Raw genomic sequence first — 26,266 nt, forward strand, 5'->3', positions numbered from 1 at the left:
TGTATTTTTGCGACAACAAGGCTCTTGTCATGTTGTGAAATATGACCGAAAGTATGTTTGATAAGTTGCCGAGACGCCTTCATCCTGTTCCCGGAAAGGACAAGACATCCAACATCTGTTTTTTTTTTTTTATTTTGGTCGCATTTTTATTCAGTTTGCATCCCATCATTTCCCCTCCAAACGATCATTCCGTTACCAAAATTGCTAATGCATCCATAAAACAATCTCCATCATCTATGATGAATAATTCATCATACAATTGGATCACATCAGTATCCACCGTTGTTCTACTCATCACCAGCTAGTGAAGGTCCTGGCCTCCGGTTGCCTAGGAAACCGTCAGCAGTGTGACACACTCCCCCTGCCGGTGACTTTAAACATTCCAATTAAAAGTGAGAGGTTATTTTCTCATGGCAGTCGATAGCCAAGAGACAGTTGCGTCTTTTTCCTCCCCAATCAGACTCGCGGCAGCAGAGTTCATTAACCTGCCAGCGCTGCACTCCGAGATAATGCCCTCTAATTAAAGCACTGTCTCTTCGTGTGTGTGCGTGCGGGGGCGAGTGTGTGTGCGGACGCGTTTGACCTCTCTTCCGGCAGACTGTAATTAACGGGAATCTTCGCTCTTCTGTTAGCATAGCGGGTGATTGGAAGCTTCGGTTAAAAAACACGCTGTAGAGAATATGCAACGGATTAAAAATAAAACACAAAACAAGGACGCTCTAAAAAAGGATTTAACTCAAATGTCACACGCTACGATGGTTACCAGACAAAACAATTTCCTGCCAAAGCGTCGAGAGAAACCACTACGCAAGTTCATCCTGAAGTTCAAGAGGATACGAGAATCTGGATTCCCCCTCTCTCCCATTTGACAAAGTCGCATAACACGTTCTTCCCAAACCACAGAGCCTTCCTTCGGAAAATGTGCTTTCATCAGCTTCTCGCTTCCTGTGCCAGTGATTATGCGCTCACTGTATGTGCGTGCGTGTGCGCCCAAAGTCCAAAGATTTGCGAGGCCAGAGCATCGTTGAGCGGACGAGCTTAATGGAGATCCGACCCAGGCATCATTCATACTCAGACGCGTCATTTCCCAAACTATCTTGAGCGTTTGCTGGCTGGGAAGTGGTCCAAGTACTTGCCGGTGTGTCACACTAAATCATGCCCGACTGTCAAGGACCCGCTTCTGCTCAATTGGGAATCTTTTTATTGAATTGCCACTGAATATTGTGCCAGTCAAATAAAATTGCTTTGGTATTATTTTTTGAGCTTGAAAATTCATAAAAAGCATATATCAGTCACATAAAAGGAGAACGAGACAATGCGTCGACTGTTGAGAATTGGAGCGGGCTGTCCCATCATCTGGAAAATCTAAAAGACGAACCCATTCAAAAGCCAATCACCAAATGGAAAAATTGATTGTTTTCCTTTCGAGGGCGACTCGGGATTTCGCCACAGTCTGCTAGCATGCCTGCAAAAAAACTTTACGACTTTTAGCTTCAATATTCATTTTTCAATGGTGAATGGCCACTGGTAATTTCATTATGAATACAAAAAGGAGATTAGTAATAATATGGCAGCATGGGGTTACATTTTGCAGCGAGCAGCTGTTAGCGGCCGTACTCGACAGCCTGTATGATGACAAACCGAAAAGAGACAGAAACAGCTGCCATCCTGTTCCACATGTTAATGACTGCCGAGCAAACTGGACTTGTTCTTTGCTAATGACTTAATCTAAATATTGTTTTGATTCCTGCTGCTGGAGGAGGTCTCGTGCAGCTTGAATCAAAATTCCTCAGCCTTGACCCCCTTTCAAGGACATCGAGGAAGTTAAAAAAAAAAAAAGCATCTGTAATATGTGTCAAGCACGAGGGATCATTTCTAACATTTTTTTCCCCTTACAGAAAGGCAATAATAGGCTCAATCGTTTTTCTTTGGATTTTGTTGGCTTTTTTAAGGCAAACTTTCTTTGAAAAGAAATATCAGTTGAAAAAAAATCTTACTTGATGGAAACAAGCAGTGCAGGGTTGCAACATAGTCACCAAGCAACAGTCATTTATTTCTCTTGAACCCTGCAAGAAAACAGATGAGGACATACATTAACCCATCAGTGTGAGCTTATTTGAGCAAATTCGATCTTGTGTGGGTTTGCATTTTTGTATGTCAACCACACATCAGTGACCGTCAGCATCCTGACGAGGTGTGAAGATCAACAGATTTGCAGCGGAAGAAACAATCAACAGAGAGGAAGGAAAGAAGCACCTCTGCTCATTTTTGTGAATTAAATCAGTCCATCTGGATCTTGTAGAAAGACAGAACACTTGTAAAACTTTACTTCCACTTACAAAAATGAGTCATCCAAACTAACTAGTGCAGAAAAGTTTAAAAGAACATTAGGATTGAGATGACTAATAGCAAAGAAATATTTTTACTTAAGGGCTCAATTGCACAATATCCTACTTGTGAATCTTTAAATCAGGTGAGTCACGGGAACACTTTCGCAACAAGCAGGTGGTTTTCACGTTTACTTAGGGTTATCAAAGTTTCAAAAAAATGGAGTGCTAATATTGTTAATTATTGGGAGTACTTATGGGTTAAAGCACATATGTCAGAGTCAAGGCCCGCGGGCCACATCCGGCCCGCGAGAAGGTTTTGTACGGCCCCTGGGATGATCTTGATTTATTATTAGAACCGGCCCGCAGACCGCAGCAAGCCGGCAGCCCGCAGATCTTTCACACGCACCAATACTACATTTCCCACAATGCAACGGTGAAGCACCGAGCAGTAGGCTGCTTGATTTCAGTGTTTATTAGCAAAGCAGTCGTCAGCATAACTGTAAAATTAACCCTCAGATACCCATCATAAATGGCAAAAAGGAAGGTGGACACTGAGAACCGGGGGTTTCAAACAAGGTGGGAGTCGGAGTATATGTTCGCGGAGGTAGCTGGAAAATCTGTGTGTCTTCTGTGTGGAGAAAGTGTGGCGGTACTGAAAGAGTATTATCTGAGACATTATGAAAAGAAACACGCGGACAAAAACAAGAATATAGACATGGAACAAAGGCTACAGAAGGCCGAGGAATTAAAACGAGGCCTCAAATCTCGACAGGCTCTGTTTTAAAAAGCCAAAACACAAGGCTAGGCTGCTGTCAAGGCCAGTTTTATTTTGGCAGAAGAGATCGCTAAATTAGCCTGGCCATTTACGGAGGGGGATTTCATCAAACTGATTAAAGTTTGTGTTTTTACTCAGTTCAAGTTTAAAACTTAAAGTTTAATATTTTTTTTCACTGCATGTTACTTATCCTTGAGGAAAGTGTTGTTTTTGATTAACAGATTTCTGCACTTTATTTTATTGTATTTCAATCCAATTATATTTTAAAAATATTTCAGTTGAGTGGATGATAGAAAATTGCTATTATTTTTTTTCTTTGAAGTAAATTTAGCTCACTTTTGCTAAAATAGAAAATATAGGTTACTGATGGTGCCTTGAATAATACAGGTTTCTTTCATTTAATGTTCATGTTATGGGGATTTTTATATAAAGGAAATTTGTCTTTTCTGCCTGTTGAAAATTAAAGATTATTGACAAAGCCATAAGAAAATATTGCTTTATTTATCTGATCATATTGGAATATATTTGTTAGGTTTTCAGTAGGTTCAATTAGGTTCACTAGACTACATGCGTCATTTAAAAAAAAAATTCAATGAACATTCGATCAGTCCGGCCCTCGGCTTGTAGCTAAATTTTTTATTGGGCCCTCCGTCCATTTGACTTTGACACCCCTGGGTTAAAGCAACATTTAACATTACTCTTACCTTACTTTTGTTGGAGGATAGGGGATTCTTCTTATTTGGGGTTACTTGGTATTGTCTTTTACTGGCACAAGGACCAATTTGAGAGTGACTGTAATCCTATAAAATGAAGAAAAACAAAAAAATATCAACAATGTAGACTAATTAGCTGCGGTTTACGAAATAATAGCTAGCGGTAGCACAGTAAGCTACAAGATGCCAATTACTTAGCCAAGTTCCACAACGTTTTTATCCATCTGTGAATGAGGTCAAAATTAAATAAAAATATCTATTTAGAATAAATAACATCAATGTTCGGTTATTTTTGTGTAATTTATAAACACACAAAAAAAAAAGTCACCTTGCCGCCAATTCTTCGAGCCGCGCGGTGGATTGTGGGTAAGGACAGGCCGCACCCAATCGATCCCCCATCAGCCATCCGTAGCGGCGGAGTAGTAATAGGATGAGTGTTGCAAGACCTGCTCGTTGGCGCGCCTCCCCTCTCTTCAGCAGTCAGATGGAGGCAGCAGAAACTCTCTCATTTGTGCTGCCAAAAGCGATCATGAGCTCAGACCGCGCTCAACACGCACTCCGGGCTCATTTCTATCCAACGCGCAGACAGAAAGACACCTGTGCCGTCCGCTCTTCTCCCGTTTGGATTAGCATGGCCACGGATCGTCTGATTGATTGATCATGTCTAGCAAGCTGCAAATGAGACGACGACGAACTGCTCAACTCCACTGTGAGAATTATTTTTAATGTATTTTAAAATAGTTGTATTGTCTATATATTGTAAAAATAACAATGATATTTTTTTCTGAAATTGTTTCTGTAGACTATGGAAACTAGTACTAGTTAGAACTAATTTGAAGAATGTTTTTCAAGCCAATAATGTCTTGTGTTGCTAGGCAGAGTTCAAAATGCTTCATCTTAACTATCCTCATCATTAATGAAATATATCCAAAGGAAATAATTCCCCCCAAAAAACTATTTTAAGAATTGTGCATTTGAATACACATTAATTTCACTGCTGCATCTGTGTTCATTATAAAATTCCTTTTTTGTGAAACAAATTTGCCTGCAAACTCTATTGTGCTATTTTACCAATGTCATCTGATGCTTATTTTCCTATACCAGGCAGTTTATATGTACAGATTTACAAGTCTATTACCTTGGCAAAATAAAGTGGAATGATTAAATTTTTAGGGATATAGTCTATTATAATCACTCCTGCTTTTTGTGGATTTATTCACTACTGGGCTAGTTCCCACGAATAGTGGGGAGCCACTGTACTAAAGGATAAAAAAAAAACTCAGAGATTAACACTCATCGCCAGTTGTGAGATTAGAAATCCCTTAAATGTTGGCCGAAGCCTTTCTAATGAGTGTGTGTTGAGTTGTAATAATCCTCAACGACAACCCTCAGCTCATTAAACAGCTGTACTGTGTCATATGTTGTCCTAGTGGAGAGTGCAAACATGCAGTTTACAATCAACCGATAACATTATAAATATTCGTATTTACACGGATGATAGTTAGCGCTTCTGATTGTTTTTCCTGTTTGTTCTAGCGTGACATGTTAGTTGGACGAGTCACAGTGACAGATTCCTTCTACGGCTCACAAACTGACCGAATGCTGCCTTGTGGTTTATTTGGTCTGCTTGGCAGGAAGACTTCAAGTTGTCCCCCCCCCTGTCACCTTGAAATAGTGGAAGAACTTTGCTAGATGTGAAAACCATGCCTCTTTTGGCAAGCTCAAATCTTGAGGTAATGCTGCAAGTATGAGAAGGAGGATGAGCAAGCGCCATTGGACTGTTTAGATTTGAGAGCAGGAAGAATTTTTGTTGTAGCATCAAGAATGTGGGAGTTTGTTTTGGCAACTTCATGTGTGACCGTCTTTTTTGAGAGTGCATGGTTTATTTGTTGGGATTTACAAGTTAGCAAACAAACTATTGGCACTTTCATTGTCATTCATCATTCCATCAAGTCATTTTCCCGATGGCCAATAATTAGCCTTTCTATTCCACGTGGTGGCTTTCCAAATGTGTTATTGCCCAGTATGTTTTTTAACTCAAGATCAATCTGGCGTCCTTTTTTTTTTTTTTTGATTGGCAGTCCATAAATTACAGCATGACAAATGAGAACTTTCCACTTTCTTTAAACCGCATGCCATCAGTTTGATCCGTCCGTACTGACGGCACACACTCCATTTTGTTCGAGACCGGCTTGCGAAAATAAATATTTCACGATATCATCAACTTTACAGCAGTGCTTGCAGACGTGGGGTTGTGTCTTGAAGCGCACGAGCGGGGAGTGACTCATGATAGAAGTTGGACGACGTGAGCAGAATCAAGCTACGACATGCCATGTTCGCACCCTGGATTTCAACTCATGTCAGGAAGTGATGACAGTTATTTTTTGTTCACATAATCAACAACCAAGAACGGGCATGTGCCAGGTTCAAGCACTGCCACCGCTTTCAAACACAAAATGAAGGAAACGGCATTGTGAAATGTTACTATGACCTTGTGCCCACGTGAAATCTGCCTAGCAACAAGGAAAATAAAATTTCTATTGATCTGCGCATGTGCCAGGTATATAAAATGATATTGCCCAGTTAAGTAAAGTTTTGAATGAGATCTGAGAAGGACTTTTCTTAATTTTTTTTTTTTTCCCCATAGAAAAATCCCGTTGCCAGAAGCTGCAAGGCCGGTGAGCTGCTGCTAATGTGTAAGTAATAGAGCTTTTATTTTCACCGAGACTTTTATTGCTGTTTCAGTGCGAAAAACCATATGCGGCCATACAGAGAAGCGGGATATATTATTTTATTTTTATTATTTAGCAGGGGAGACCACTGGGTAGCAGTTTTCTTTCGCCCTGAGACATTTAATACAGACATTTTACGCCCCCCCCCCCATCCCTCCACGTTCTCCAAATAAAGTGGTTTTGACTAACGCTCCATTTGTCTCCCAAAATAGTGGTAATAAACCCGAATGACCTTCTTTTACCTGCAATTACGCCGCCTCTTCCTCACATGCTGCACAGTAGGATCCATCTTCAGCTGTTCTCTGCTTGTTATTAATGTCACATTGGCTTTAAAGTAAAACATACACGCCTACACGCGTGTGCAAATAGACACGGCAGCACATCTGTGATCCATATGGCACAGTGGGCTTCCCTAGACACACGTCATATTTATACAAGCGGTTTAACATTGCTTTGACTTTTTATCGTTTTGTTTTTCTTTGAGCGTGTTTGTTGAACAGATTAGAAGAGGTTAGATTCCTGGGATGCGGACGTCGTTCATCAATGACAAAAAAAGACATCGGGGCAATTTCGGGTCGGCAGAATTTGCCAAAAATGGACTTTGTACGTTTGGCGCTCAGCCGTGATGACTTTTTCGATCAATAACTTGTTGACTTTAAAGGGCGGGTATAAAAATGCTCCAACTTGGTCCGATTGTACAAACATTGTGTTCACTTCCTTATGTGGGCTGCACTTTTGTTTTTCTTCCCACCACTGGGCCGCGGCCAAGTCACACTCGCAGGAGGTCCCGCTTTATTTACGCGGCTATAAACACGAAGACATAATGCCTTCGCGTGAGAGCACCTGCGCATTGTCACAGAAACGCTGAGGGCATGTTTTCGTCATGACGCTAAACAGAGCACGATGAGCTCAAGAAATAGAAATTGTTTCCGCAATCAGTTGCAGGCACTCTGACAAGAATGTTAACTAAAAGAAACTTTTAGCTGTTGTGTCATGTTTAAATGGAATTTTCTTGAGCAGCTATTGAACGACTCTGAGCTGTTTTATTGGAACACGTGCACTTTTCATGACCTTTTTTTCTCACACAATCTGCCTGTTAGCACTGGCGTCGACTTTATTAAACAAGCCCGGACCAAAACTGACATCACTTATCGCAGCTGTCGCCGACTGAAATCTCGATGAGTTCACGGCATTTTCTGATGTCATACGCAATTGACGCCCTCGAAACTTTTGTGTTTGCCTAACGATACCACAGATGCGTTAAAAACTATATTTTGTTTTTTATTTTGCAGATTGTCACCTATTGTGAGTGGTTCTGGAAAAAATCCCCCCATGCTAAATAGGGATTGACTGTCTTGGCGTCAAAGCACTTGTTTGATTGTTTCAACTGAGAACGCCGTTTGCATTAAAAATGATTAAGGGCTGCCAAATAAGTTTTGACGGTAGCTTTGCAGTCACCTTTTCCCTTTCCCAGTGAGAGAATGTTCGTGAGGGGCTCTTGTTTTCTTAACTGATTGGCCAATACGTAATAATGTACCTAACTGCTAACATGCTAAGTGATGTCATGTTTTCCTGGCTGGGCTCCAACACTCCTCGGCTGCAAAGAAAAAGTACATTTCGCGGTCCGCTGTTGTAATTTTTGCTTTTTTTACTTTTTATCGCTCAGCGCTGCTTGTCCACCTGTGTCAATATGCCAGGGGTGTTCATTCATGAGCTCCACCATGATCCTCAGCGGGTTAAAAAAAATAAAGCCCCCTTTGAGGATTGGTGTTTTGTTTTCAGTGTTGAATTACAGCGTAACTGTTATTCTGACCTCGTCTTTTATGTTAAAACGACCACCCACACGTGCCGCGTCGCTAAAATTAGGAAGCTTCGCATTGACACGCAAGAAATATTCCACTGATCCGTTGCTTTGCAGAACGCCGTGAAGGATCGATGAGCTTCTCCCGCCAAATGCCTGCTTCATCTCAGCATGTTGTGGTACAAGCATGGCAGAACTACTCAGCACCTTTTCAACCTGTGGAGCTTCTCTAAAGTCCAAGCGGTGGTCTTCCTGCTTGGTCTGACTCTGACCTTCCTCATCATGGCTTCCTACGTCCTGACGTGGGACAAGAAAGGACTTCTTCTCACGCCCTCGCCCTATCATTTGAAAGCTGCCGACGTGCCGAGCAACACCACAGCGGCGGTGGCGGTATCTTCGGCCGTGGGCCTCTCCTTGAAAAGGAATTCCATAGACATAAAGCGTTTAACCAGGTTGATCCGGTCCAAAGTGGAATACCCACCTCGGAGGGTTCCTAATGAGAAGGATGTCATCGAGACAGACTCTCACGTGAGTATTTCCAAGAAGTTTAAATTTAGGTTTCACATCACATTATTTTAAATCGCATTCTAATTGTAATATGGTATTTTTTATAATCTGATCATTTCTGACTAATTTAAAATCCATATGTTTGACCGATCTCCTCCACAGTTGTTCTCCACAATTCCCCGTCACTTCCTGCCAGGCGTCAAAAGCCCGTGTTGGTACGAGGACGTTCCCGCAGAAAAGAGTCAAGATCTGTATGAAGGAAACCTGTTCGCCGTGCGCTCCAAGAACTTCAAGATGGTGTGCGACCGCCTGGCGTCCGCTTTCCGGCGGAGCAACAATGGCGGCGGGCTGTCGCGCCTGCGCTGCCTTCCGTACTTCTACATCATCGGGCAGCCCAAGTGCGGCACCACCGACTTGTTCCACAGGCTGCTGCTGCACCCTGACGTCAAGTTCAACATCATGAAGGAGCCGCACTGGTGGACGAGGAAACGATTTGGTGAGGCACCACAGGTGGCAAAAGTATTCACACCCTGTACTTCAAAACGTTTTGATTCTGCAGGTTACATCCGCTTCAAAGATGGCTTCCAGGAAAGTTTCCCAGTGGAAGATTACCTGGACCTGTTTGATTTGGCTGCGTACAACATCCAAGGATCAAGCGCCGGGAATTCCCCCAGAGACCGACACCGCCTCGCGCAGCTCATAACAGGTGAACACGTGCGGGTGTGGCTGCCGCCATGGGCTTTGTACACACACAATGCTCGGATTACTCCCAGAGTTCATGTTTGACTCTATCCCACTCAAGTGGCTCACATGCAAGCAGATGGAAACACAATCATATCAAATTGTGAATATTTTGCGGTTACAGTGGAACAACTCGCAGTATTTTCCGCGCAACTGGGATGCGTCGGGCTGACTCAAAACCATCCAACTTTAGAGTTCATAAAAATGACTTTAGTCTCGAGATGAAGCTTCAACGGCTACACATTAAAATGAAAGAAACACAGCTAAAAAAAACTTTTGAAATGACTTTCAAGGTGAAGCCAGCGCATCCACTATGTGGGACAACCAAGCATGGAGCTATCTCCATGGCGACAGGGAGGAGGCGGAGCCACCCTTCCTGGCTCAGGACTTTATCCACACGGTGCAGCCCGATGCCAAAATCATCATCATGCTACGAAACCCCGCCGAGAGGTAACCCCAACTAGCACCTGTTTCGAAATCAAAACATTATAAATAAAAAATTGCTCTCCATCCCCAGGTTATACTCAGACTACTTGTACTTCAAGACGGCCAACAAGTCAGCGGAGGACTTCCATCAGAAGGTGGTTGAGTCTGTGCAGCTCTTCCAGTCCTGCTTGTCGGCGAGTTCGCTTCGATCCTGCGTCTACAGCACCGGCCTCTCCAACTCCATGCCGGTCAGCAGAGTCGCATTTTTCGTTACGGCGTGAACTTCATGTCAGTGGTTAGTTTTGAATTATGACTCCCCCTAGCGGATTTTACTCGTCAGTGCATCAGGAGGTTCAAGCTTTTTTATTTTCATTTAGAAAACTAATAACGTAATCGAAATCTTTCAAGGCCTCTAATAGCATCGTTTTGCTTTCACGCAGGTCAGACTGAATCTGGGCATATATATCGTCTTCCTGCTGGACTGGCTGACGGTGTTCCACAGAGAGCAGATTCTGGTTCTGCGGCTGGAGGACTACGCGGCAAACCTTCTAGGGACCTTAGAGAAAGTGTTCAACTTTCTGAATGTAGGTATGTAATCCTGGAATGACAATTATAATCAATTAGAAAGACAACAAAAGGTTTTTTTTATATTTACCGCCTTCCCCGTTGTGGTCAGATCCTTTGTCCCAGCAAACGGAGACGGCGCTGACCAAGCGGCCGCTGTCCAATACCCGACGTGCCGCCGACAGGAGCCTGGGCCCCATGCTGCCGTCCACTCGGAAACTCCTGTGGGAATTCCACCAAGCGTTCAACACAAAGCTGGCCAGCGTGCTGGACAACCAGGCCTTCCTGTGGAGTAACACATGACTTCCTACTTTTGAAAAAGACACTTGGGTGATTGTTTGATTTAAATGTCTTATTTATTTCTTTTGTCCTAAAAAAAAAGATTTTATAAACATGACTGTGGAAAAACAATTCAACCCGACTATGTTGTGTGGTGATGTCAAGCAGTAGAAGCTCCAAAACAGTCAGCCTCTCACACTTTACGTAAATGTTTCCAGTTACACTTCTGAATTCCTTATTCCTCCAATAATTCCAAGATGGAGTTAGATTAATGAAGCCGTACCTAATGTTGTGTCCGGTGAGTGTGGAACTAATCCATTAACCGCAATTAAATCTAACAGGGCGGAATGGAGGGCAGCGGGGAATATGAGTCCGACCCCGTGAGATGAATTTTCCTCAATTATCTCAACTGGCCCACAATCATTTAGGAGCTGAAAATAATGGACGTGTGAGTGCTTCATGATGCGGTAGAAAAAGTTGATAAGAGTCCGTATAGCTTTTAAACTGCACATAGGAGTCAATTTAATTAGCCCTCAATTAAATGTCTCCTCCATTAAGGCTTCTAAAGAGACAATTACCAGTTTGTCATCAGCCAAGGAAGAAAATCAGCATTGACAAGCAATCGTCATCACTGGCTGGTATTGACAAGATGTCCTCCTCAAAGCTTGTCAAGCGTTGTGACAAACTGATAAGGTGACCCTTTGAGCTACACCACTTAATAGTTCGGCTCCATTCTGCCGTTTTTTTGGGGGCTTATTGTCAAAATAATTTATTTCGCTCCATCTGTTGCCAAGGAGTGACGTTAGACCGAGGAGAAGCAGCTTCCTTTAGAACAGGGCTCACCAATCGTTTTGAAACAGAGAGCTGCTTCCTGGGTTATGACAAGTAACTATAAATATGCAATATGTTTGATACATAATATCAATAATAGTTTTGCAAATAATCACTTAAAAAAATCACATCCCATCACTGGTGAGCTATTCGGAGAACAGGCCCGTGGGCTTCTCTTGCGGTCCTACCTGGTTCCTTGGTGACCCCTGATTTAATTGGACAGACTGTAGCCCTGACTCATGGAAAAGTAGCTCTTTGCCACCACCTTGTGGCATCTAAAGCTGATTTTAAACGTTTAAGGAGCAGGGACACTTCTTTGTCAGCTTGTCGCTAGGCGGATTTTGCAGGGGGGGCATTAACATTTGTGCCCCACACAGCAGCAAAAGGACAAAAGGAAACATTTGTGATGATAAGGCGAGTATTCTCATTACTTTTCACAATTTGATATACTCAAAAAACGTCTTGGTTGTTCTTAGAAGTGGCTGTTTTTATCCTCGCAGGCACCTGATTGGCTGAAATGATCTGCTACACAAACGTGTGTGCGCACACACACTTGTATCATCTGTCGCTTAATGAGTGTGAAATGTGAGCAGTGGACCAATAGAAGGAGGCTGGCTGCTTCACAGCAGGTGATGATGATGATGTTGTTTTTCTTCTGCCCGCATGAACCGTCGACATTATTCCGTGTTTCTATTTCCAGATCTGGCCTCACACAAAAAGCAAAACAAAATATGTGTACATCCCCCACCTCAATGTCAGCTTTTGTGATGTATAAAAAATAGAAGATAAAATTTCAGAACTTATTCATCACTCAACTGGAAAAAAATATTCTTGAGAGGGCAAATAACTGATATCATGTGATTGCACAAGTTTGCACACCCTCTTATAGATGAGTAAGGCTGTATACTGAATGAGTTAAACACATTTTAATTTAGAAAAGAAATCGATCAAACATGGTCAAATCTGTTTTGGTCAAGGTTAAACTTTTTTTCACATCAAAACTCAAATCTAGTCTCATTCATTCCCTGCTAATTCCTCATCTCGTTTCCAGTTATTTTAAGTACTTATTGACATCTTTTATGTGCAGGACATTGAACAGACCAGTGAGCAGCCCTCCTGGTGATTAGTAATTCTTCTTTTTGAAAGCAGCTCGCGAGCGCAATCGTAGGTTTAACCTTCTCATTCAGCGCTGAGGTGTCTTTCAATCAAACATCATGATGGATTCCCGCTAAGCTGAGAGCTCTTGACCGACTGAAACAATATCCAAGTGGCTCTGTTGTGTCGCCATAGATTCCCAATCCCTCCCCGATGGTTCCCCGATAATCGGCTCACGATGTATTGTTGCATTGTGCGTGTGCTCGGTGTTGCTGACTGAATACAACATTGATACTCTCGACTTTTTTAGCCTGAACCTCATCTGTCTTTTGGTGGGGAATCTATTTAATGATCGAAATTTTAGGTTATGTAGGCTCCACCTTCATCCACTGGCATAAAAGTCAAAGCTTTGGAATTTTGTGTGGACTCCTTTTGGAATTCAATTCGATTCAAGTCAAAATGGTCGACTTCTTGTTCAAATATTTGTCGCTTAAAAGGTTAAAACACCGCGTGTTAATTGCTAGCCTGTTAATGGCATTTTACATTATGGGTTAGCATTAAGCTAGTGGGGGCATCTGACTAGAGATGCTAATTGGTAGCCTGTTAATTGTTTCACATTTCATGTTAGCATTAAGCTAGTGGGGGCATCTGACTAGAAATGCTAATTGCTAGCCTGTTAATAGTGTTTTACATTATTAGTTAGCATCAAGCTAGTAGGGGCTTCCATAAGGCAGAGCTGAGTTTAATAATGTGAAAATCGGAGTTATTTTTTGCTTGACAGCAAACTTCAACGCTGTGTGGCAATAAACCCCTTGAAGCCTCTTTATTAAGAATTTATTTATTTGGTGCCCGACTGCTGCTCATTGTGACCTGGCTTCAGTTGAGTCCTTTGAGGTACTGTGGTAAAAAAGGCCACAACCAATAATCCACAGATTCTCATAAAATACACCACTAAGCACGGCTTTTCGGAAATTCAGTCAAGTGTGGCCCACGGAGGATAAGACGCTTCCTCACCTGTTGATATACGAAAAAAAATCCTTTCTCTGTCAGTTATGATGCGACCCTCTCTGGTCTCAATTATGTGTCAGATAACTGTCAGGGTGCCCCCCCCCCTTCTCGACACCTTTTTATCTCACATAGCTTTTGACGGAAACGTAATGGGAAAAGTGGATATAAAGTCGTATAGCATGTCACACGTTTTGATTTGTGGCGAGAAGACAGGCTCGCTTTATAGACTACTTGCACCAGGCCAAAGGGGGAAAAACACATCCTTTGATTACATGTCAGAGTAAGTGGGAGGTCTGCATGCGATGTTGTATTAATGAGGGCGGGGGCATCTTTGTGAATCTGCGCCTTGTGTGAACTGTTCAATCAGGCCTGGTTGGTGAGCCAGCATGCTAATTGCATGACAGCAGCAGCATTTCTTAGTGCTGCAGGGGTGAGGCTACATAATACACTATAAAAATGTCTTCATAAATTGCTCCTCAAATGTGCTTCATGTAAGTCATAATAAGACAAACATACAAGAAAATTTCGCCATTCTCACTTTTGCCGGCTTCAAGACAAAAATGCGTCTAACGAGGTGTGAAGCTCAAGATAATTAAGTTATTGTAATCCGAAGCCTTTAAAAACAAAACTTATGGGAGAGCCACTTTTCATCTGAGCGCGTACAGAAGGGAGTTCTCGAAAAAAAATCAAGTGCCAGAAGCAAAAACAAGCAGAGCATTCCGCTACAAAAATAGACAGTCTGTTCTGATTCTTGTTATTATGAGCTGTGATGGGAGGAGGAGGTGGGGTACTTTGACATATGACTCCGACATTCCCACGAGTTGCAAGCCATTCTGGCATTCCTTTATCGGAAATGCTACAGCGCAGTTATTTGAAACTAAAAGTCCTATTTTCTATTAGGCACCTTCACTATTTCCAGAATGCAGCAGCAAGATCAGCATGACTTCATCTTCAAGCCAGAAGTTCATCGAGGATGATGATGATGAGTGGGAAGGTGTAGAGTCTCTCAATTGTTTTTTTTTTCTTCTTTTTTCGCACTCTGTAATCAAGACCATTTTTAAGCAAACGCTGCTGCATTATTAAAAGTCTTTGTCCCGCTGCCACATCAGCAGCAGTAGCAGAGGCAGTGGGTGGAGACCACTATTCATTAGACCCTTTCTTTCGTAATCAGTGTGGGAGATTCAAGGTGTTTTTCACGCCGTTTGCTCCAGCGAACATTTGCCACCGCAACAAATGTGAAAATATTCTGGTCAACACAAAAGCTAATTGAGATTCCTGACCCAAGATCAAAAATAACTGAAGATCTAATTATTTCCACCGAACGAGTTTTGTGTGTCGTACGCATTTATGGCACATTTAGTTTGCGATGCACAGACTTTATTGACACGCACAAACATCATACAGAATTTCATAAAAAATAAATAAATGGAAAAGCTTGGTAGTCAACATTCCGATTTGTCACATGACTCACGAGGTAGAATGGATCCTTGCTACACACCGTACCCTGTTTAATCTAACATTAAAATGACTCACATGGTTGTACCCTCCATGACATCTTCCCACAAATAGCAAAAGGTTCCCAAAGGTTTGGATGAAATGAGAGTTCATTCTCCGCAAGGCACTTTCCAACCGGTGCCTGACAGCTCCGTCGTCAGAAATTGACTTGCGTCATGTGCACAATACAGCACGTTTGACAAAATCCACGTAGCGCGTCTAATCCGGGATTTCCATTGAGGTTATGCTTCAATTTTAATCACAGTTGGGTGACCCATGGCCACCATAGCTTCCTCAAAAGCAACCACCGAGACATTTCCAGAAAATACAATCACGCTTTCAGCTTCACTAGCCAAGAGATGACTTGCTGCCGGCCGCTTGGCTGCGATCACCGGTAGCGCTGGCGGCGAGCTGGGCGTCTTGGTTCCTCCTGGCGTTGGCCTTCAACGCGGGGGATGAGGAGTCCCGCCGGCTCCTGCCAAGGATTTTCCGAGCTAGGAGGCCGCAGGTTTTTCTGTACTGGTGACGGAGCAGCGAGTAGACGAAGGGGTCGCTGGCCGCTTTGCCGTACATCAGACATTTGGACAGCACCCCCCAGTGAGCATTGATGTGCTCCGGGGAGAACAGCTCGACCAATCTGTCGTGAATAGAGTGAGAAAATATTCAAACGGGAAGAGCAGATGGAAAAATGTGGCTCAATACTTGAGTGAAAAAATACTCAACTCATGTACAGTGACTTTCTGGTTTGCTCATTTACGCCCCCTGGGGGCAGTTATAAACAGACAGATATTCAATTCTTCTCTCAGCTCATCAGTGCGGCACTAATATTAGTCGTTCTATGCTGAGGATAAAGAAAATCAGTCCAGGAAAGGCTTGTATTTGACATTTCCCACTATTGGATGAGTTTAATTAGCGTGAAAGACTCAAATTAGCCGCCCAGTAGCAATCTATCCATTGAAGTGTCATGACAATGTCTGCAAATGTCAGCTCGTCGTAATGCGTTCAAATGTGAGGAACAAGCAGACGCATTGTTTGCCGGCTAATCTGTCCTCTTAATTACTCGAAGCTCCTCCATTCTGCCGGATGGCTATTTCCATCCCACCCAATCTAGCAGCTTGTGACAGGTCGCCGGCGCTAATGCACGCGGCCAAGTGCTAATGAACGCTACCGATTGCCAGGCTGACTCATTTGCTAGCCGACTTTCATCTCCCCGGCGAGGATTAAGCGTGCCGAGAGGATCGATGGGCGGGGAGAGTGAAATCTTATTGTCCCTATGACGGGGATCAAGTATCAGCACAAGAAGGAGAGCCTCGTAAATTCAATTTGAATCCAAGTAAAGCGCCATTCTGGTGGCCGTTAGTAGCCATTGGCGTTATCGGAGCTTAATCGGTCCTTATCAATTCTGATCGGTGATTCCAGTGATTATGCTCCACAGTCTCAAGTCAGTTTGAATTGAGCGCCTTAAAGGGAAAGTCAACCACTCAAGCTCTTAACTTGTGACATCAATTTTTCTCACCTGGTGATGACGTACGGGGTGAAGCACAGCACAAATGTGCCGATAAACGTGCTGATCTTGTTGGTGGACCGCTGCCTCCTTTGCTTCTGCTCGTCCAGGCACTTCTGACGAACACTGCAGAGTAAATCAGGTGATGAAGCAATGTAGGTGAGGAAGGAGAATTATTTCGGTTCGAAGTCTCTTAACCTGGGATGGATATCGACAAGGAGCAGCAGGGTCTGCATGGTGATGATGTCGATACGCTTGCAGTGGAACCTGGCCACTTGGAGCACTTTCAAGTAGGTCACGCACATGGCCACGAGGGCGAGCAGAAAGCTGAGCCCATGCAGGGCCATGGTGAAGACGACAAAGTGCAGGCCGCCCCCCTTGGCCCTGGCGCCGCGCAGGGTGCACGATGCGTACAGCTGATGGTAGCCCACCCACGAGCAGCAAGAAGCGGCGGTGGAGAAGCACAGCGAGTGCGCCCAGGTGTAGCCCAGCGCCGCCACCGCGTCCCGGTGTCGCACCCTGGAGTGGTAGCTGAGCGGGAAGACCACCGCTACCCATCGGTCGATGCTGAGCGCCGCCATGGTCAGCATGGAGTTGGTGGTGAGGAAGGTATCCAGAAAGCCCGCTGTCTGGCACAGACTTCCTCCTCCGCGCTGCTGCTGGCTGGACATGAGGAGCCCCGCCAAGGTAAGGGGCATGTTGGAGACGCTCTGCAACAGGTTGCAGAAGGTCAAGTTGAGGATGAAGAGAGCAGGGGCTTGCTTGCGGATCTCCGCGTTGTGCACGAAGCAGATCAGCACCAGAAGGTTGGACAGCAGCGACACCGCGATGATCGCCAGCAACAACGCGGCGCACGCCACGTCCGCGACGTGCATGGTGCTGCCTCCTCCTCGAACCTCGCTCCGCTCTGCCGTCGGCTCAATACTCACATCGTGCGCACTCAACTCCCAGGAACGAGCTGGCTGAGGCTTCCCAAGCTTTGACTGGATCCCGCTGGCTCATGCGCAAATTTGCATCGACGCAAAAAGCATCCTTCGAAAAGAAAAAAGTACTCCAAGCATCTCTTTCTGCCAGCGAGTGAGCGCGTCTTTTCCGTCAGTGCATCACCCTGTATTTAAAAATAGACCCATTTGATTTGGCATGGGAAATAAATAGCAGCAGACGCACTACTGCGTGGCTGCGGGCTGATGTCATGTACAACGTCAGCCGAGCTGTACTTTAAAACACCCCCACCCTACCAAACATGAGTGACTTAACCATTATGGCACTTTTTTTTGTTATTGTTGTAATTGAAGAACTCTGAAAGGTTTGCTCATGTTTTCTGCAAATCCTTCGTGGAAAAAAAGAGGAACAAAGCAAAACAATCCAAAAGTACAGTGAAACCAAAATCTCCAAACCTTTGACGCTTTGAAAGAGTAACTTTTTGCAATTATTGTACAGTGCTATGAATTTTACCATGAGAGAAATTTGGTCTTATTTATTTATTTATTTATTTATTTATTTATTTATTTATTTATTTATTTATTTATTTATTTATTTATAAACATTGATGAATGAATTTATTAATGAATAAATGTTAGAAAAAGCACAAAAAATTCTTCCAAAAAATCTGCATCATAGTTCATGAATTTAGTCTGGCTCTCAGAGGATTTAAGGCAAAAAAATATATATACGAGTTCCCAAATATGGTTCCTAGCTCTGTATAGGGTTAAAATGCCTCAACACTTGATCTCAAACCACAGTTTCATCTCAGTGCGATAGACCTGATTAATGTTGTCTCATGTGTCACTTTGAATTCATCGGGGACATCTCCATCTACTGCGTTGGTGGCACCGCCTTTGGCACTGGTACTACAGTACGCGAAGCTTGGTCGGGGGGTGAGGGGGGGGGCATGGCACGTTTTCACATGCATGTGACGTAAAACCTTTGTAATCGCTGGTGTGGGCGTTTGCCATCAACTTCTGGCCACGTGTGGCCATGGCGACCAACCTTGCTGTGATCTACTGTGCAGTTTGGATCACGGGGAATCACATTGCACACGCTCATGTGGTCTTCAAACAACATCCAACATAGAAATTGTGATTTTGCTAGATGCACGATGTATGGCGTTGATGCTTTATGATCCTCTCCATTTTTAAGTGCTTTGCTGCCATGCTGCTGCAGCAATATGAAAAAAAAAAAAACTTCATACTAGATGCATCAATTATTTGTGGGATTTCAAAAGCCGTGTGTCCATGTGAGCCGAGTTGAACATGCTCATTATGTTAGCCATATAGCATCTTGTTTAATCAGAATCCTTCAGTGAATACTGAGTAGTCTCATTTAACAATGTCACAAACGAACTGCGAGAAAAACGAGTCTATCCATTTTTGGCTCTGATTAATTTCAAATTAAAAGCTATATATTTTTTTTTAATTGAAGGAGATTTCACACTGCCCGCTTGCCAGGACAAAACTAATCAGTCTATTCATTAAAACTGCGTTGTCACATACTTCAGCTGTCTAGACAGCAATACATTATCACTCATGACAAATTGCCAAGAGAAAATTCTTAATGAATTCCAGAGAGACTTAAAAAAAAAAAAAAAAACTATGTCCCTTACACGGTGAAGGAACAGACAGGGTGTTGAAGCGGTACCTAATTTATGAGGAGACCTTTGGTGAATCTGTCTTGTCTCATTATGAAATTAAAACTATAATTCAGTATATTAAAAGTAGTTTCAAACTAAGGTTTATTATTTATTTTGAAAATAAGTTTATTGGATAAAGTTCACCACAGTCATTTCTTCCATGCGGATATTTTTTTTACCAAATTATTTCAGACGATGACATCACAGAGACGTAATTTCTTCCATGCGGATTTTTTGACCAATCAAATTATTTCAGACGATGACGTCACATAGACGTCATTTATTTTGCTAATCCACAGGTGGCCCGTCGCTAGCTTTAGCATTGTGTTGAACGAAGCAAAAAAAAGACCTTTGTTTTTTTTTTTTTGTCGCAATGCCTCAAACTAACGTCACACTGGTGAGAACATTTCAAACTGTTTAATTTACTCAGTTACGTATCTTGTATTGACTCTGCTTTGTTAATTAATGCCATGCGACTTGTGTACAGCCATGTTTGTGATAGGTCTTGAAACGTCCAATTATCTCATTTATCCCTCAATGTACTTTAATTTTGTTTCCATTTAAGTTTATCCAATGTCAAATGTGTTTGTATAAAAAGTGCTCCAGTTGTAGTAGATGAGAATGATTCATTATGGTTCACCACTAAGAAGATTTTCAATGGTAGCTTCCCAAGTGACTGGTTCTAAAAAGCCCAAAATGCAATTTCTTCCTGAGGAAAGAGGAACAAGTTAGTCAGCGAAATGTCCTCATGTACGGGACCCAAAAGAAAGGCATCGAGCGAGCGGCCATGAATGACTCACGCCAGTGGCTCGATAAAAACACGCGTGGCCGCAGACCCAACTGGCTGTCGTCTCGCATTATTATTTGGGCCTTGCCCGGTCGCATTCACACACATGCGTAGCTAGTGTTTGTCCATGTCAAAATTCATAAATTGACATGTCGGCCGTTACTCAATGAATTTGCGCAATTGTAATCGCAGGCCGTCTTTTAATCTATAATAGGAGATAAATAATAAGTCCTACATGCTTTTGATTTTCTTTCACTTTCCACGAACTATTTCCGGAGTTTTCTATGAAAACAGACTGATCATTTATGTGTTGAATCGAAATAAGATATTTTTAAACATCTGCTTTTGCTTGACCACGGAGGAAGCAATAATGAAGTCAGTAGCTGACTATTTTTGATCGGGTGCCTCCCTCTAGTGGACAGAATAAAATAAAACCTGCAGTGGTGTTTTGCGATGTCACCACAAGAGGGTGCGCTCGGCCATCTTTTTGCTCTCACTGGAGTTGGAAGCTGTGGCTTGTGTTGCGCTGTCGGCGCTGTCAGCACACATTAGTGATGACGTGATATTCAAGTGATGTTCAGGTCAGCCATGAGCAGTGAAATGAACAACTGCCCTGCCTCCAGGCCGGAAAAACAAGTCAGCGTTGTTGCTCAGGGAGCACCCACTAAACGTGCCTTTGGCTTGATTGAATGTGCCAGATTTGTGAAAGTCAGGAGTCATTTTTGGCAGTGCTATTTAGTCAGTCATGTCTTCAAGGTTTTAATATTCCGACTTTATTCTCCTTAAACTGGCTGTCATATATTCCAACTTTATTTTTTTTATACAGTATGAATACATTCTTAGATTGTTTTATTTCGCTCGTCATTTATGGGGGAAAAACTCAACTGTTGCAAAATACCATAGTGTCTGTTTACATTAGTAAAGTAGAATACTCTCTGCATTTTCCTATATTTTTTTTCTCTGCGCTCCTAAATGACCTGGAGTTTATTATTTAATTGGAGGCCAGCCATCCATCATCGCTCCTCTTCGAAGGCCTCCGCCTCTCACTCACCCCTTCATCCGTGTGGTATTTGGGGTCAAAACCACCATATCCCCGCTCGTTTGCCTTCCTCCTTTAATGGGGTGGTTGAGCGTACTGCCGACGGCGGTAAAAAGATAGCCGGGCCTTTTATACCTCCTGAATGGACATATTAGTGGCTAATGTCCTTAAAGAGGATTAGCGGATGGAAGAAAAGCGCCAAAGGGACGGCACGGCACGGCATGAAATAGGCAGGTGATAGCAGGAACGTCAGGGGAGCTTATGCTGCTTTGTGCGGCCTCCGGCTATGGGCTGGGGATTAGCCACCATTGTGAATTCTATCTTGAGTCATTAAAATACACAGAAGGTGTATCAATATAGTCACGAATCTTAGCAGCAGATGAATATTTTGTTCAATATTGCGCTAAGCAGTAACCGAGTACAAAAGATGTCGAGGTTAAAAAGTGCAGCTCTAATGGCCGCGTGGTTAACTTGTGGCTCGAGGTCAAGAATCACAAACAAACCAAAAAAGTCAGCGTGTTTATTTGGTGTAACAGTTAATCTGCTTAGTAGCCAAGTGCCGTCCGTCCAAAACAGACGTGGCAACCTTTGATGATGTCGAAATGGGAAAGCTGTTAATGATAAACAAGCATGCTTCTAAGTCTTTCAGACTTGTTTAGCCCCCTTTAAGCTATTTTGGGGGGGGGGGGTTGTTCATGCATAGACGACAGTCAGACCGGCTCAGCACAAAATCTGCTTGAACCGCCGCAGTGTGTCGGAAGGAAGTCAAGTGGAGGGCAAGCACCCGGTCCAGGTGACCTTTACTTGGAGACATGAAACCGAAAGGGATCCGGACGAGAGAAAGCTTTCAACATTTTCAGAGGTGAAAAAAAAATCATAATTTGTTTAAGCACCAAATTTTCCAGTGATTGTCACAAGTGTGTGTTTCTTCAAAGTCCATGCCGAGGTATCTCAGACGAAGCAAGCGGCACGGCGATATAAAAGGAGCCTTGTGTGCCACTTCACGCTCCATGGCCAATTGACTTCTTTTCCCCGTTTATCAAATGAAGCCTTTAGCTAAATCTGTCATAGCATTCAAAGCTGCGGGATTATCCTCGTGTTTCTGAAGGTGTTCCTTTACCCCTCGTTCAGGTGGTCCAATAACACCCTGTGCATTTTCCAAGTGCAACCTCTGTATCTTATGAAAACGCTCCCACAGCCCGGAAGAAATCAACTATTATGTCCCGATTAAAATCAAATTAAACAGACGGGAAGCCAGTCAATCTGTAAATTTTTTTTAAAGCAGGAAATTAGAGTGGCTTCATTTCGATGGGAATTGTGAATTGAATTGCACTTAAAACCTTCTTTGTAAGACTAGAAGACTCCGTTACAGCATCTGCAGGTGTTCTTGTAGTGCGCGCTGCCACCACAAGAGGGCGCAACAATGCTTGTAAGCGTTTTGCAACAACCGCAGACTGGTTTGTTGGAGGTCAAAGCACTTGGCTTCAACTACTACACAACGAAAACAACTTTCTGAAACTTGCCAGGAATAAATATTTCTGGGTCTGGTCTTACAAATATATTTTCCAAAGCTAAGCTATAAACATCAGAGGAAAGAAGACGTTCTGCTCGCATTCCTTTGCGTCTCACGCATAAGCGACTCAGTGACGGCATCGGAACGACGCCATTGTGGACGAAACACAGCTCGGACAAAAAGACCCTTGTGCAGGAACACGTGTTCTCGTGGACAGCAAAAAGAAAAAAAAAAAAACAGTTTTGAAAGTTTATCTCGAAACAGAATGTGACCACCGTCGACGACTGACATTGTGACTTTTTTGGATGGAGATAGTTGAAGAACCTTAAGACTTGAAACGATTGTCCGGACCCTCCTGTTACCCGCCTGAGGTTGAAAAGATGGGCACCTGTTGAAAACGACTAATAACAGGTTGTTCAGGTCATTTTTTTTGCCAAGGAGTTGACTGTATGTTTAGATGAAAGGCTTTAATTGGAAATGATAAGCTGCTGACAGACGACGTCCGTCAGTCTGTCCGCCAGTAGCGCAACAATATCCACAGGGAGATTGGTAGATAGAAGCCGCTGTCAACGAAATTCTCCGCTTTGGCCTCGCTTCAGTTGTCCCGAACGTGCGGCGTGTCCTCTACAAACAAACAAGCATTCCTCAAGGTGAGGCCGAATCTCCGGTAGAGCAGAAATAAGATCAAATAGCGTTTCAACTCGATCGGGCACATCAAAAGACGCCTGAATATTTTTCATTCTTGGGGCCAGAAAAATGGAGGACGATGCGAAAGACACACAATGGGCCGACAGTGTTTGCGCAGCGCTGTTGACACGAGTGGAAATTAACTTGCTTGACTCAGATATGGCAAAAAGACGCTCTTGTTTTTTTTTTCCTGTTTCTGGTTTTGGCTGAGGGCCCTATTATAGACATGAAAGGTTTCCTAGCACTCTTGGACAAAAAACTGTTAGCACAGCTTGAACCCAAACCCCAGTTCATTGAATCTACTGAAAATTAATACACTGAAAAAGACTTTTGTTTTCATCTATGGTCCAAATGGGACTATTTTAGCAACTTTGAAAAAAAGGATTGAGACAGACCCCTCCCAATTTGTGCCCCTGTTTTTTATACACAAAATTAATTTGAAAAAGTGCTTATTTTTGTTATTGCTCAACCATCACTGAGCCTAAAAATGATAAGCATAAAAAAAAAAAACGCGAAGGAACTGCTGAAAATATATGCGGCCAAACATGGAGCAATAATGCAATCATTTCAAGCGGCCATAAAAGAGCCCGAGCTTCACGTGGCTCCACCAGGACAGATGTCAAGAGATTCCAGCTTTTAACTGCGAGGCACTCACCGTCAGAGGGCCACCATTTAATTATGACACACAGGAAATTATCCCGGGAATGGGCCCCGGCCTTGATAAGAGACTCAAAGCCCCCTGGATGACAGCTCTGGAAACCCGAGAACTTATCACCAAAGTGGGGGTTGGAGGCCCGTGACAGGGCGCCTGACAATCTGATTGGACTGTCATCCCGGGCTCATAATTAATATATTTATCAAATTAATAACTGAAAGGAAAATCTCCCAAGCATCGGCGCTATTGTAAAAAGAGGTTTGGCAAAGGCCCGGAGGTGAACAGTGGGCAAATTCATGCGGCGGCCGCTTTCCCTTGTGGCTAATAACGCTGCTGTCAGTATAATACTCTCAAAGGTGGGGGGAGGGGGGGCTCTTTTGGAGGCCATGACAGATAAATTGCCTTCCCTCCTGGACAGACTGAAACACAATTTAAAGGAAGAACAGAAATATGTAGCAGCGCGCTGACAAGCGCGGCCTCGAATGAATGAATGAATGAATGGCGGCTATTGTTTCAAGCTAGCATCAAACGTCAACAACCGAGACATGGCGAGTCGTTTGCATCTTTTTAACTTTTCTCTCCACTTGTGACCTTTTGTTCAGATTCCCAGCGGAGCGCGTTTCGCTTCTGACCCGGGGACGGCGGCGGCCCTTTCCTCGCCTCGGCAGGTGGAAGACCGCCGTGGCGGTGGGGATACTTTTATCAGGCATTCCTCGAGTACAAAACAGGAAGGAGGAGAAGCCCGATTGTAAAGGTAACACAATCATCCGCTCAAGTAGTCGCAGGAGTATCGCTTTCTTTAAGCCGCGCCGAGCACGGCACAAAATTAAGATGCCACATTTTTTACCTTGTCTTGGATGCTGTTTAGTTTTTTTTTTTTTTTTTGCCATCCCGCCACTTGCTATTATCGCCAAAGCCAAGTGCTTGAACATGAAAGCTAAGAAAATAAACAGGGATGAATGTTTTAGTTGAGTTGGCTAAAGGTCAACCCCCCCCCCTCTCCTTGAAATTGGGGGGCCATTGAGAAGTTGCTTCCTCCTTACCTGGAATCCAACCCTGTGGGCCAGACATGACCTTTGACTCTTGTACTTGACCCCCTCCCCTGGTCTTTGGGGAGGTCGGGACATGTTCAAACTGTGTCGTGTATCCCCGCTTGACCGCTTTCAAATCGAGATCTGAACGGATCGCCGCTGACAGTGAACTCGAAACTAACTTTAATCTTTTAATTTCTGTATTGTTTCTTGTAATACAGAAAACATACTGCTTGTGTTTGTTAAAAAAATACTATAAAATAATGATTAAAAAAATAATAAAAATAAAATAACTCTAAAAAACTGATAATAATAAAATGATTGCATATTAAATCTCAATTGCAATATTGAGTTAAAAAAATGCAATTAGATAATTTTCAAAATCATTCAGCCTTAGTCTGCCCGGTGTGTCGGATGACAATGACTTTTTGTTTTGCACTCCGCTCACTCTCTGCACCGACTGCCGCTGTGTAAGTGAGTGGGCAGCACAGGTGCGCATTGGCGCAAAGTTACACCGAGCACCCCCCGTCCCCCATCCCATCTCATGTGTGCTTTGTGTCCCCCCCCCCCCATCCATGTTACACAGGGGCAAAGCATATTTGTGTTTCCAGATCTTTTAAGATCTGCCCACCTGCCCCCAGCCCTTGTCGCAAACAAGCCTTCCGCTTTCCACTTTGCAGGTGGAAAGGCGCTTGAAGAGATAGCGTGAGGGTAAGTAGGGGTGAGGGCTCCCCTCCCTCTCATTTCCCCTCAACTATACCCCCCGCACCCCCCTACCGACCGAAGCGTTTTGCCTCTGTGAGCGCACACAAGGTGTCCATTCATGCCGCACGGCCTTGCAACCGCGCCGCTCCGGCCGCCGTCTCCAGCTGAGGCAATTCAACTCGAGCTCGGGAGCGCGGACCTTTAATCTAACAGAATGTAGCAGGCACCTGAACTACTTAACCGCTGTGCTTGTTCGAGTGCGGGGTGGAGGGGGGGGGCAGCGAGGCTAAGGTAACTGACGTGTAACAAAAAGCCCCGAACTTTATCCCCGGCCAGGATGAGGACATTTCCTTTCTGTTGTTCCCCACAAAGAGCAGCAGGCACAAATGAGCCGCTATCTGTGTCACTGGGAAGTGGAGA

General features: G+C 43.6%; 3 protein-coding genes and 1 long non-coding RNA gene across 11 annotated transcripts in view; 2 read left to right on the forward strand and 2 right to left on the reverse strand.

Annotated features, from left to right (window-relative positions):
• LOC148393039 (uncharacterized) overlaps nucleotides 1-4,472 on the reverse strand; it is a 22,187-nt gene extending 17,715 nt beyond the window's left edge. For 2 of the 3 annotated variants that reach the window (XR_015860215.1, XR_015860214.1), the window contains exons 1-3: nucleotides 4,147-4,472; nucleotides 3,810-3,905; nucleotides 1,998-2,066 (exon numbers count right to left, since the gene is read on the reverse strand). This is a non-coding gene — a long non-coding RNA (uncharacterized LOC148393039). The other variant, XR_015860216.1, reaches the window with a different exon arrangement.
• Nucleotides 4,229-14,952, forward strand: LOC148393041 (carbohydrate sulfotransferase 15-like). Of its 4 annotated transcripts, none has more exons than XM_088384383.1 (9): nucleotides 4,229-4,527; nucleotides 6,466-6,514; nucleotides 8,469-8,879; nucleotides 9,021-9,354; nucleotides 9,418-9,564; nucleotides 9,893-10,049; nucleotides 10,117-10,273; nucleotides 10,466-10,613; nucleotides 14,722-14,952. In XM_088384383.1, exons 3-9 carry the CDS (start codon nucleotides 8,523-8,525, stop codon nucleotides 14,883-14,885), a joined length of 1,464 nt encoding a protein of 487 aa, XP_088240509.1. In that variant the 5' UTR covers nucleotides 4,229-4,527; nucleotides 6,466-6,514; nucleotides 8,469-8,522; the 3' UTR covers nucleotides 14,886-14,952. The 4 variants fall into 4 exon arrangements, with proteins under 4 accessions (XP_088240509.1, XP_088240511.1, XP_088240508.1 ...); XM_088384385.1 differs by having other exon boundaries at nucleotides 4,232-4,527; nucleotides 10,466-10,609; nucleotides 14,722-14,783; XM_088384382.1 differs by lacking the exon at nucleotides 14,722-14,952 and adding an exon at nucleotides 10,702-11,000 and having other exon boundaries at nucleotides 4,233-4,527.
• Nucleotides 14,953-15,249: 297 nt separating this feature from the next.
• Nucleotides 15,250-18,637, reverse strand: LOC148393042 (G protein-coupled receptor 26-like). 3 transcript variants are annotated; one of them, XM_088384388.1, is made up of 5 exons: nucleotides 18,564-18,637; nucleotides 17,730-17,908; nucleotides 16,999-17,510; nucleotides 16,813-16,926; nucleotides 15,250-15,933 (listed from the first exon to the last, which is right to left on the reverse strand). In XM_088384388.1, exons 3-5 carry the CDS (start codon nucleotides 17,496-17,498, stop codon nucleotides 15,645-15,647), a joined length of 903 nt encoding a protein of 300 aa, XP_088240514.1. In that variant the 5' UTR covers nucleotides 17,499-17,510; nucleotides 17,730-17,908; nucleotides 18,564-18,637; the 3' UTR covers nucleotides 15,250-15,644. The 3 variants fall into 3 exon arrangements, with proteins under 3 accessions (XP_088240514.1, XP_088240512.1, XP_088240513.1); XM_088384386.1 differs by having other exon boundaries at nucleotides 16,999-17,908; XM_088384387.1 differs by lacking the exon at nucleotides 18,564-18,637 and having other exon boundaries at nucleotides 16,999-18,047.
• Nucleotides 18,638-19,679: 1,042 nt separating this feature from the next.
• The window catches only part of ikzf5 (IKAROS family zinc finger 5), a 77,741-nt gene continuing 71,154 nt past the window's right edge, over nucleotides 19,680-26,266 (forward strand). Inside the window, exons 1-2 of the mRNA XM_088384396.1 lie at nucleotides 19,680-19,826; nucleotides 24,713-24,864. The gene's annotated coding sequence lies outside the window, so the exon portion shown is untranslated. The remainder of the gene's footprint in view (nucleotides 19,827-24,712; nucleotides 24,865-26,266) is intronic.

Source organism: Syngnathus floridae, chromosome 9, assembly GCF_059516105.1.
Source record: "Syngnathus floridae isolate MCC-2025c chromosome 9, RoL_Sflo_1.0, whole genome shotgun sequence".
In the NCBI taxonomy this organism is placed as follows: Eukaryota; Metazoa; Chordata; class Actinopteri; order Syngnathiformes; family Syngnathidae; genus Syngnathus; species Syngnathus floridae.

Excerpts from the sequence above, each read along its gene's own strand:
- LOC148393041 (XM_088384382.1), top strand. The coding sequence starts at position 8,523 with ATGTTGTGGTACAAGCATGGCAGAACTACTCAGCACCTTTTCAACCTG. Across the intron at positions 8,880-9,020 it reads TCATCGAGACAGACTCTCAC|TTGTTCTCCACAATTCCCCG; the intron begins GTGAGTATTTCC and ends TCTCCTCCACAG. Across the intron at positions 9,355-9,417 it reads GTGGACGAGGAAACGATTTG|GTTACATCCGCTTCAAAGAT; the intron begins GTGAGGCACCAC and ends TTGATTCTGCAG.
- LOC148393042 (XM_088384386.1), bottom strand. The coding sequence starts at position 17,675 with ATGCACGTCGCGGACGTGGCGTGCGCCGCGTTGTTGCTGGCGATCATC. Across the intron at positions 16,927-16,998 it reads CTTGTCGATATCCATCCCAG|TGTTCGTCAGAAGTGCCTGG; the intron begins GTTAAGAGACTT and ends TTTACTCTGCAG. Across the intron at positions 15,934-16,812 it reads ACCCCGTACGTCATCACCAG|ATTGGTCGAGCTGTTCTCCC; the intron begins GTGAGAAAAATT and ends TATTCACGACAG.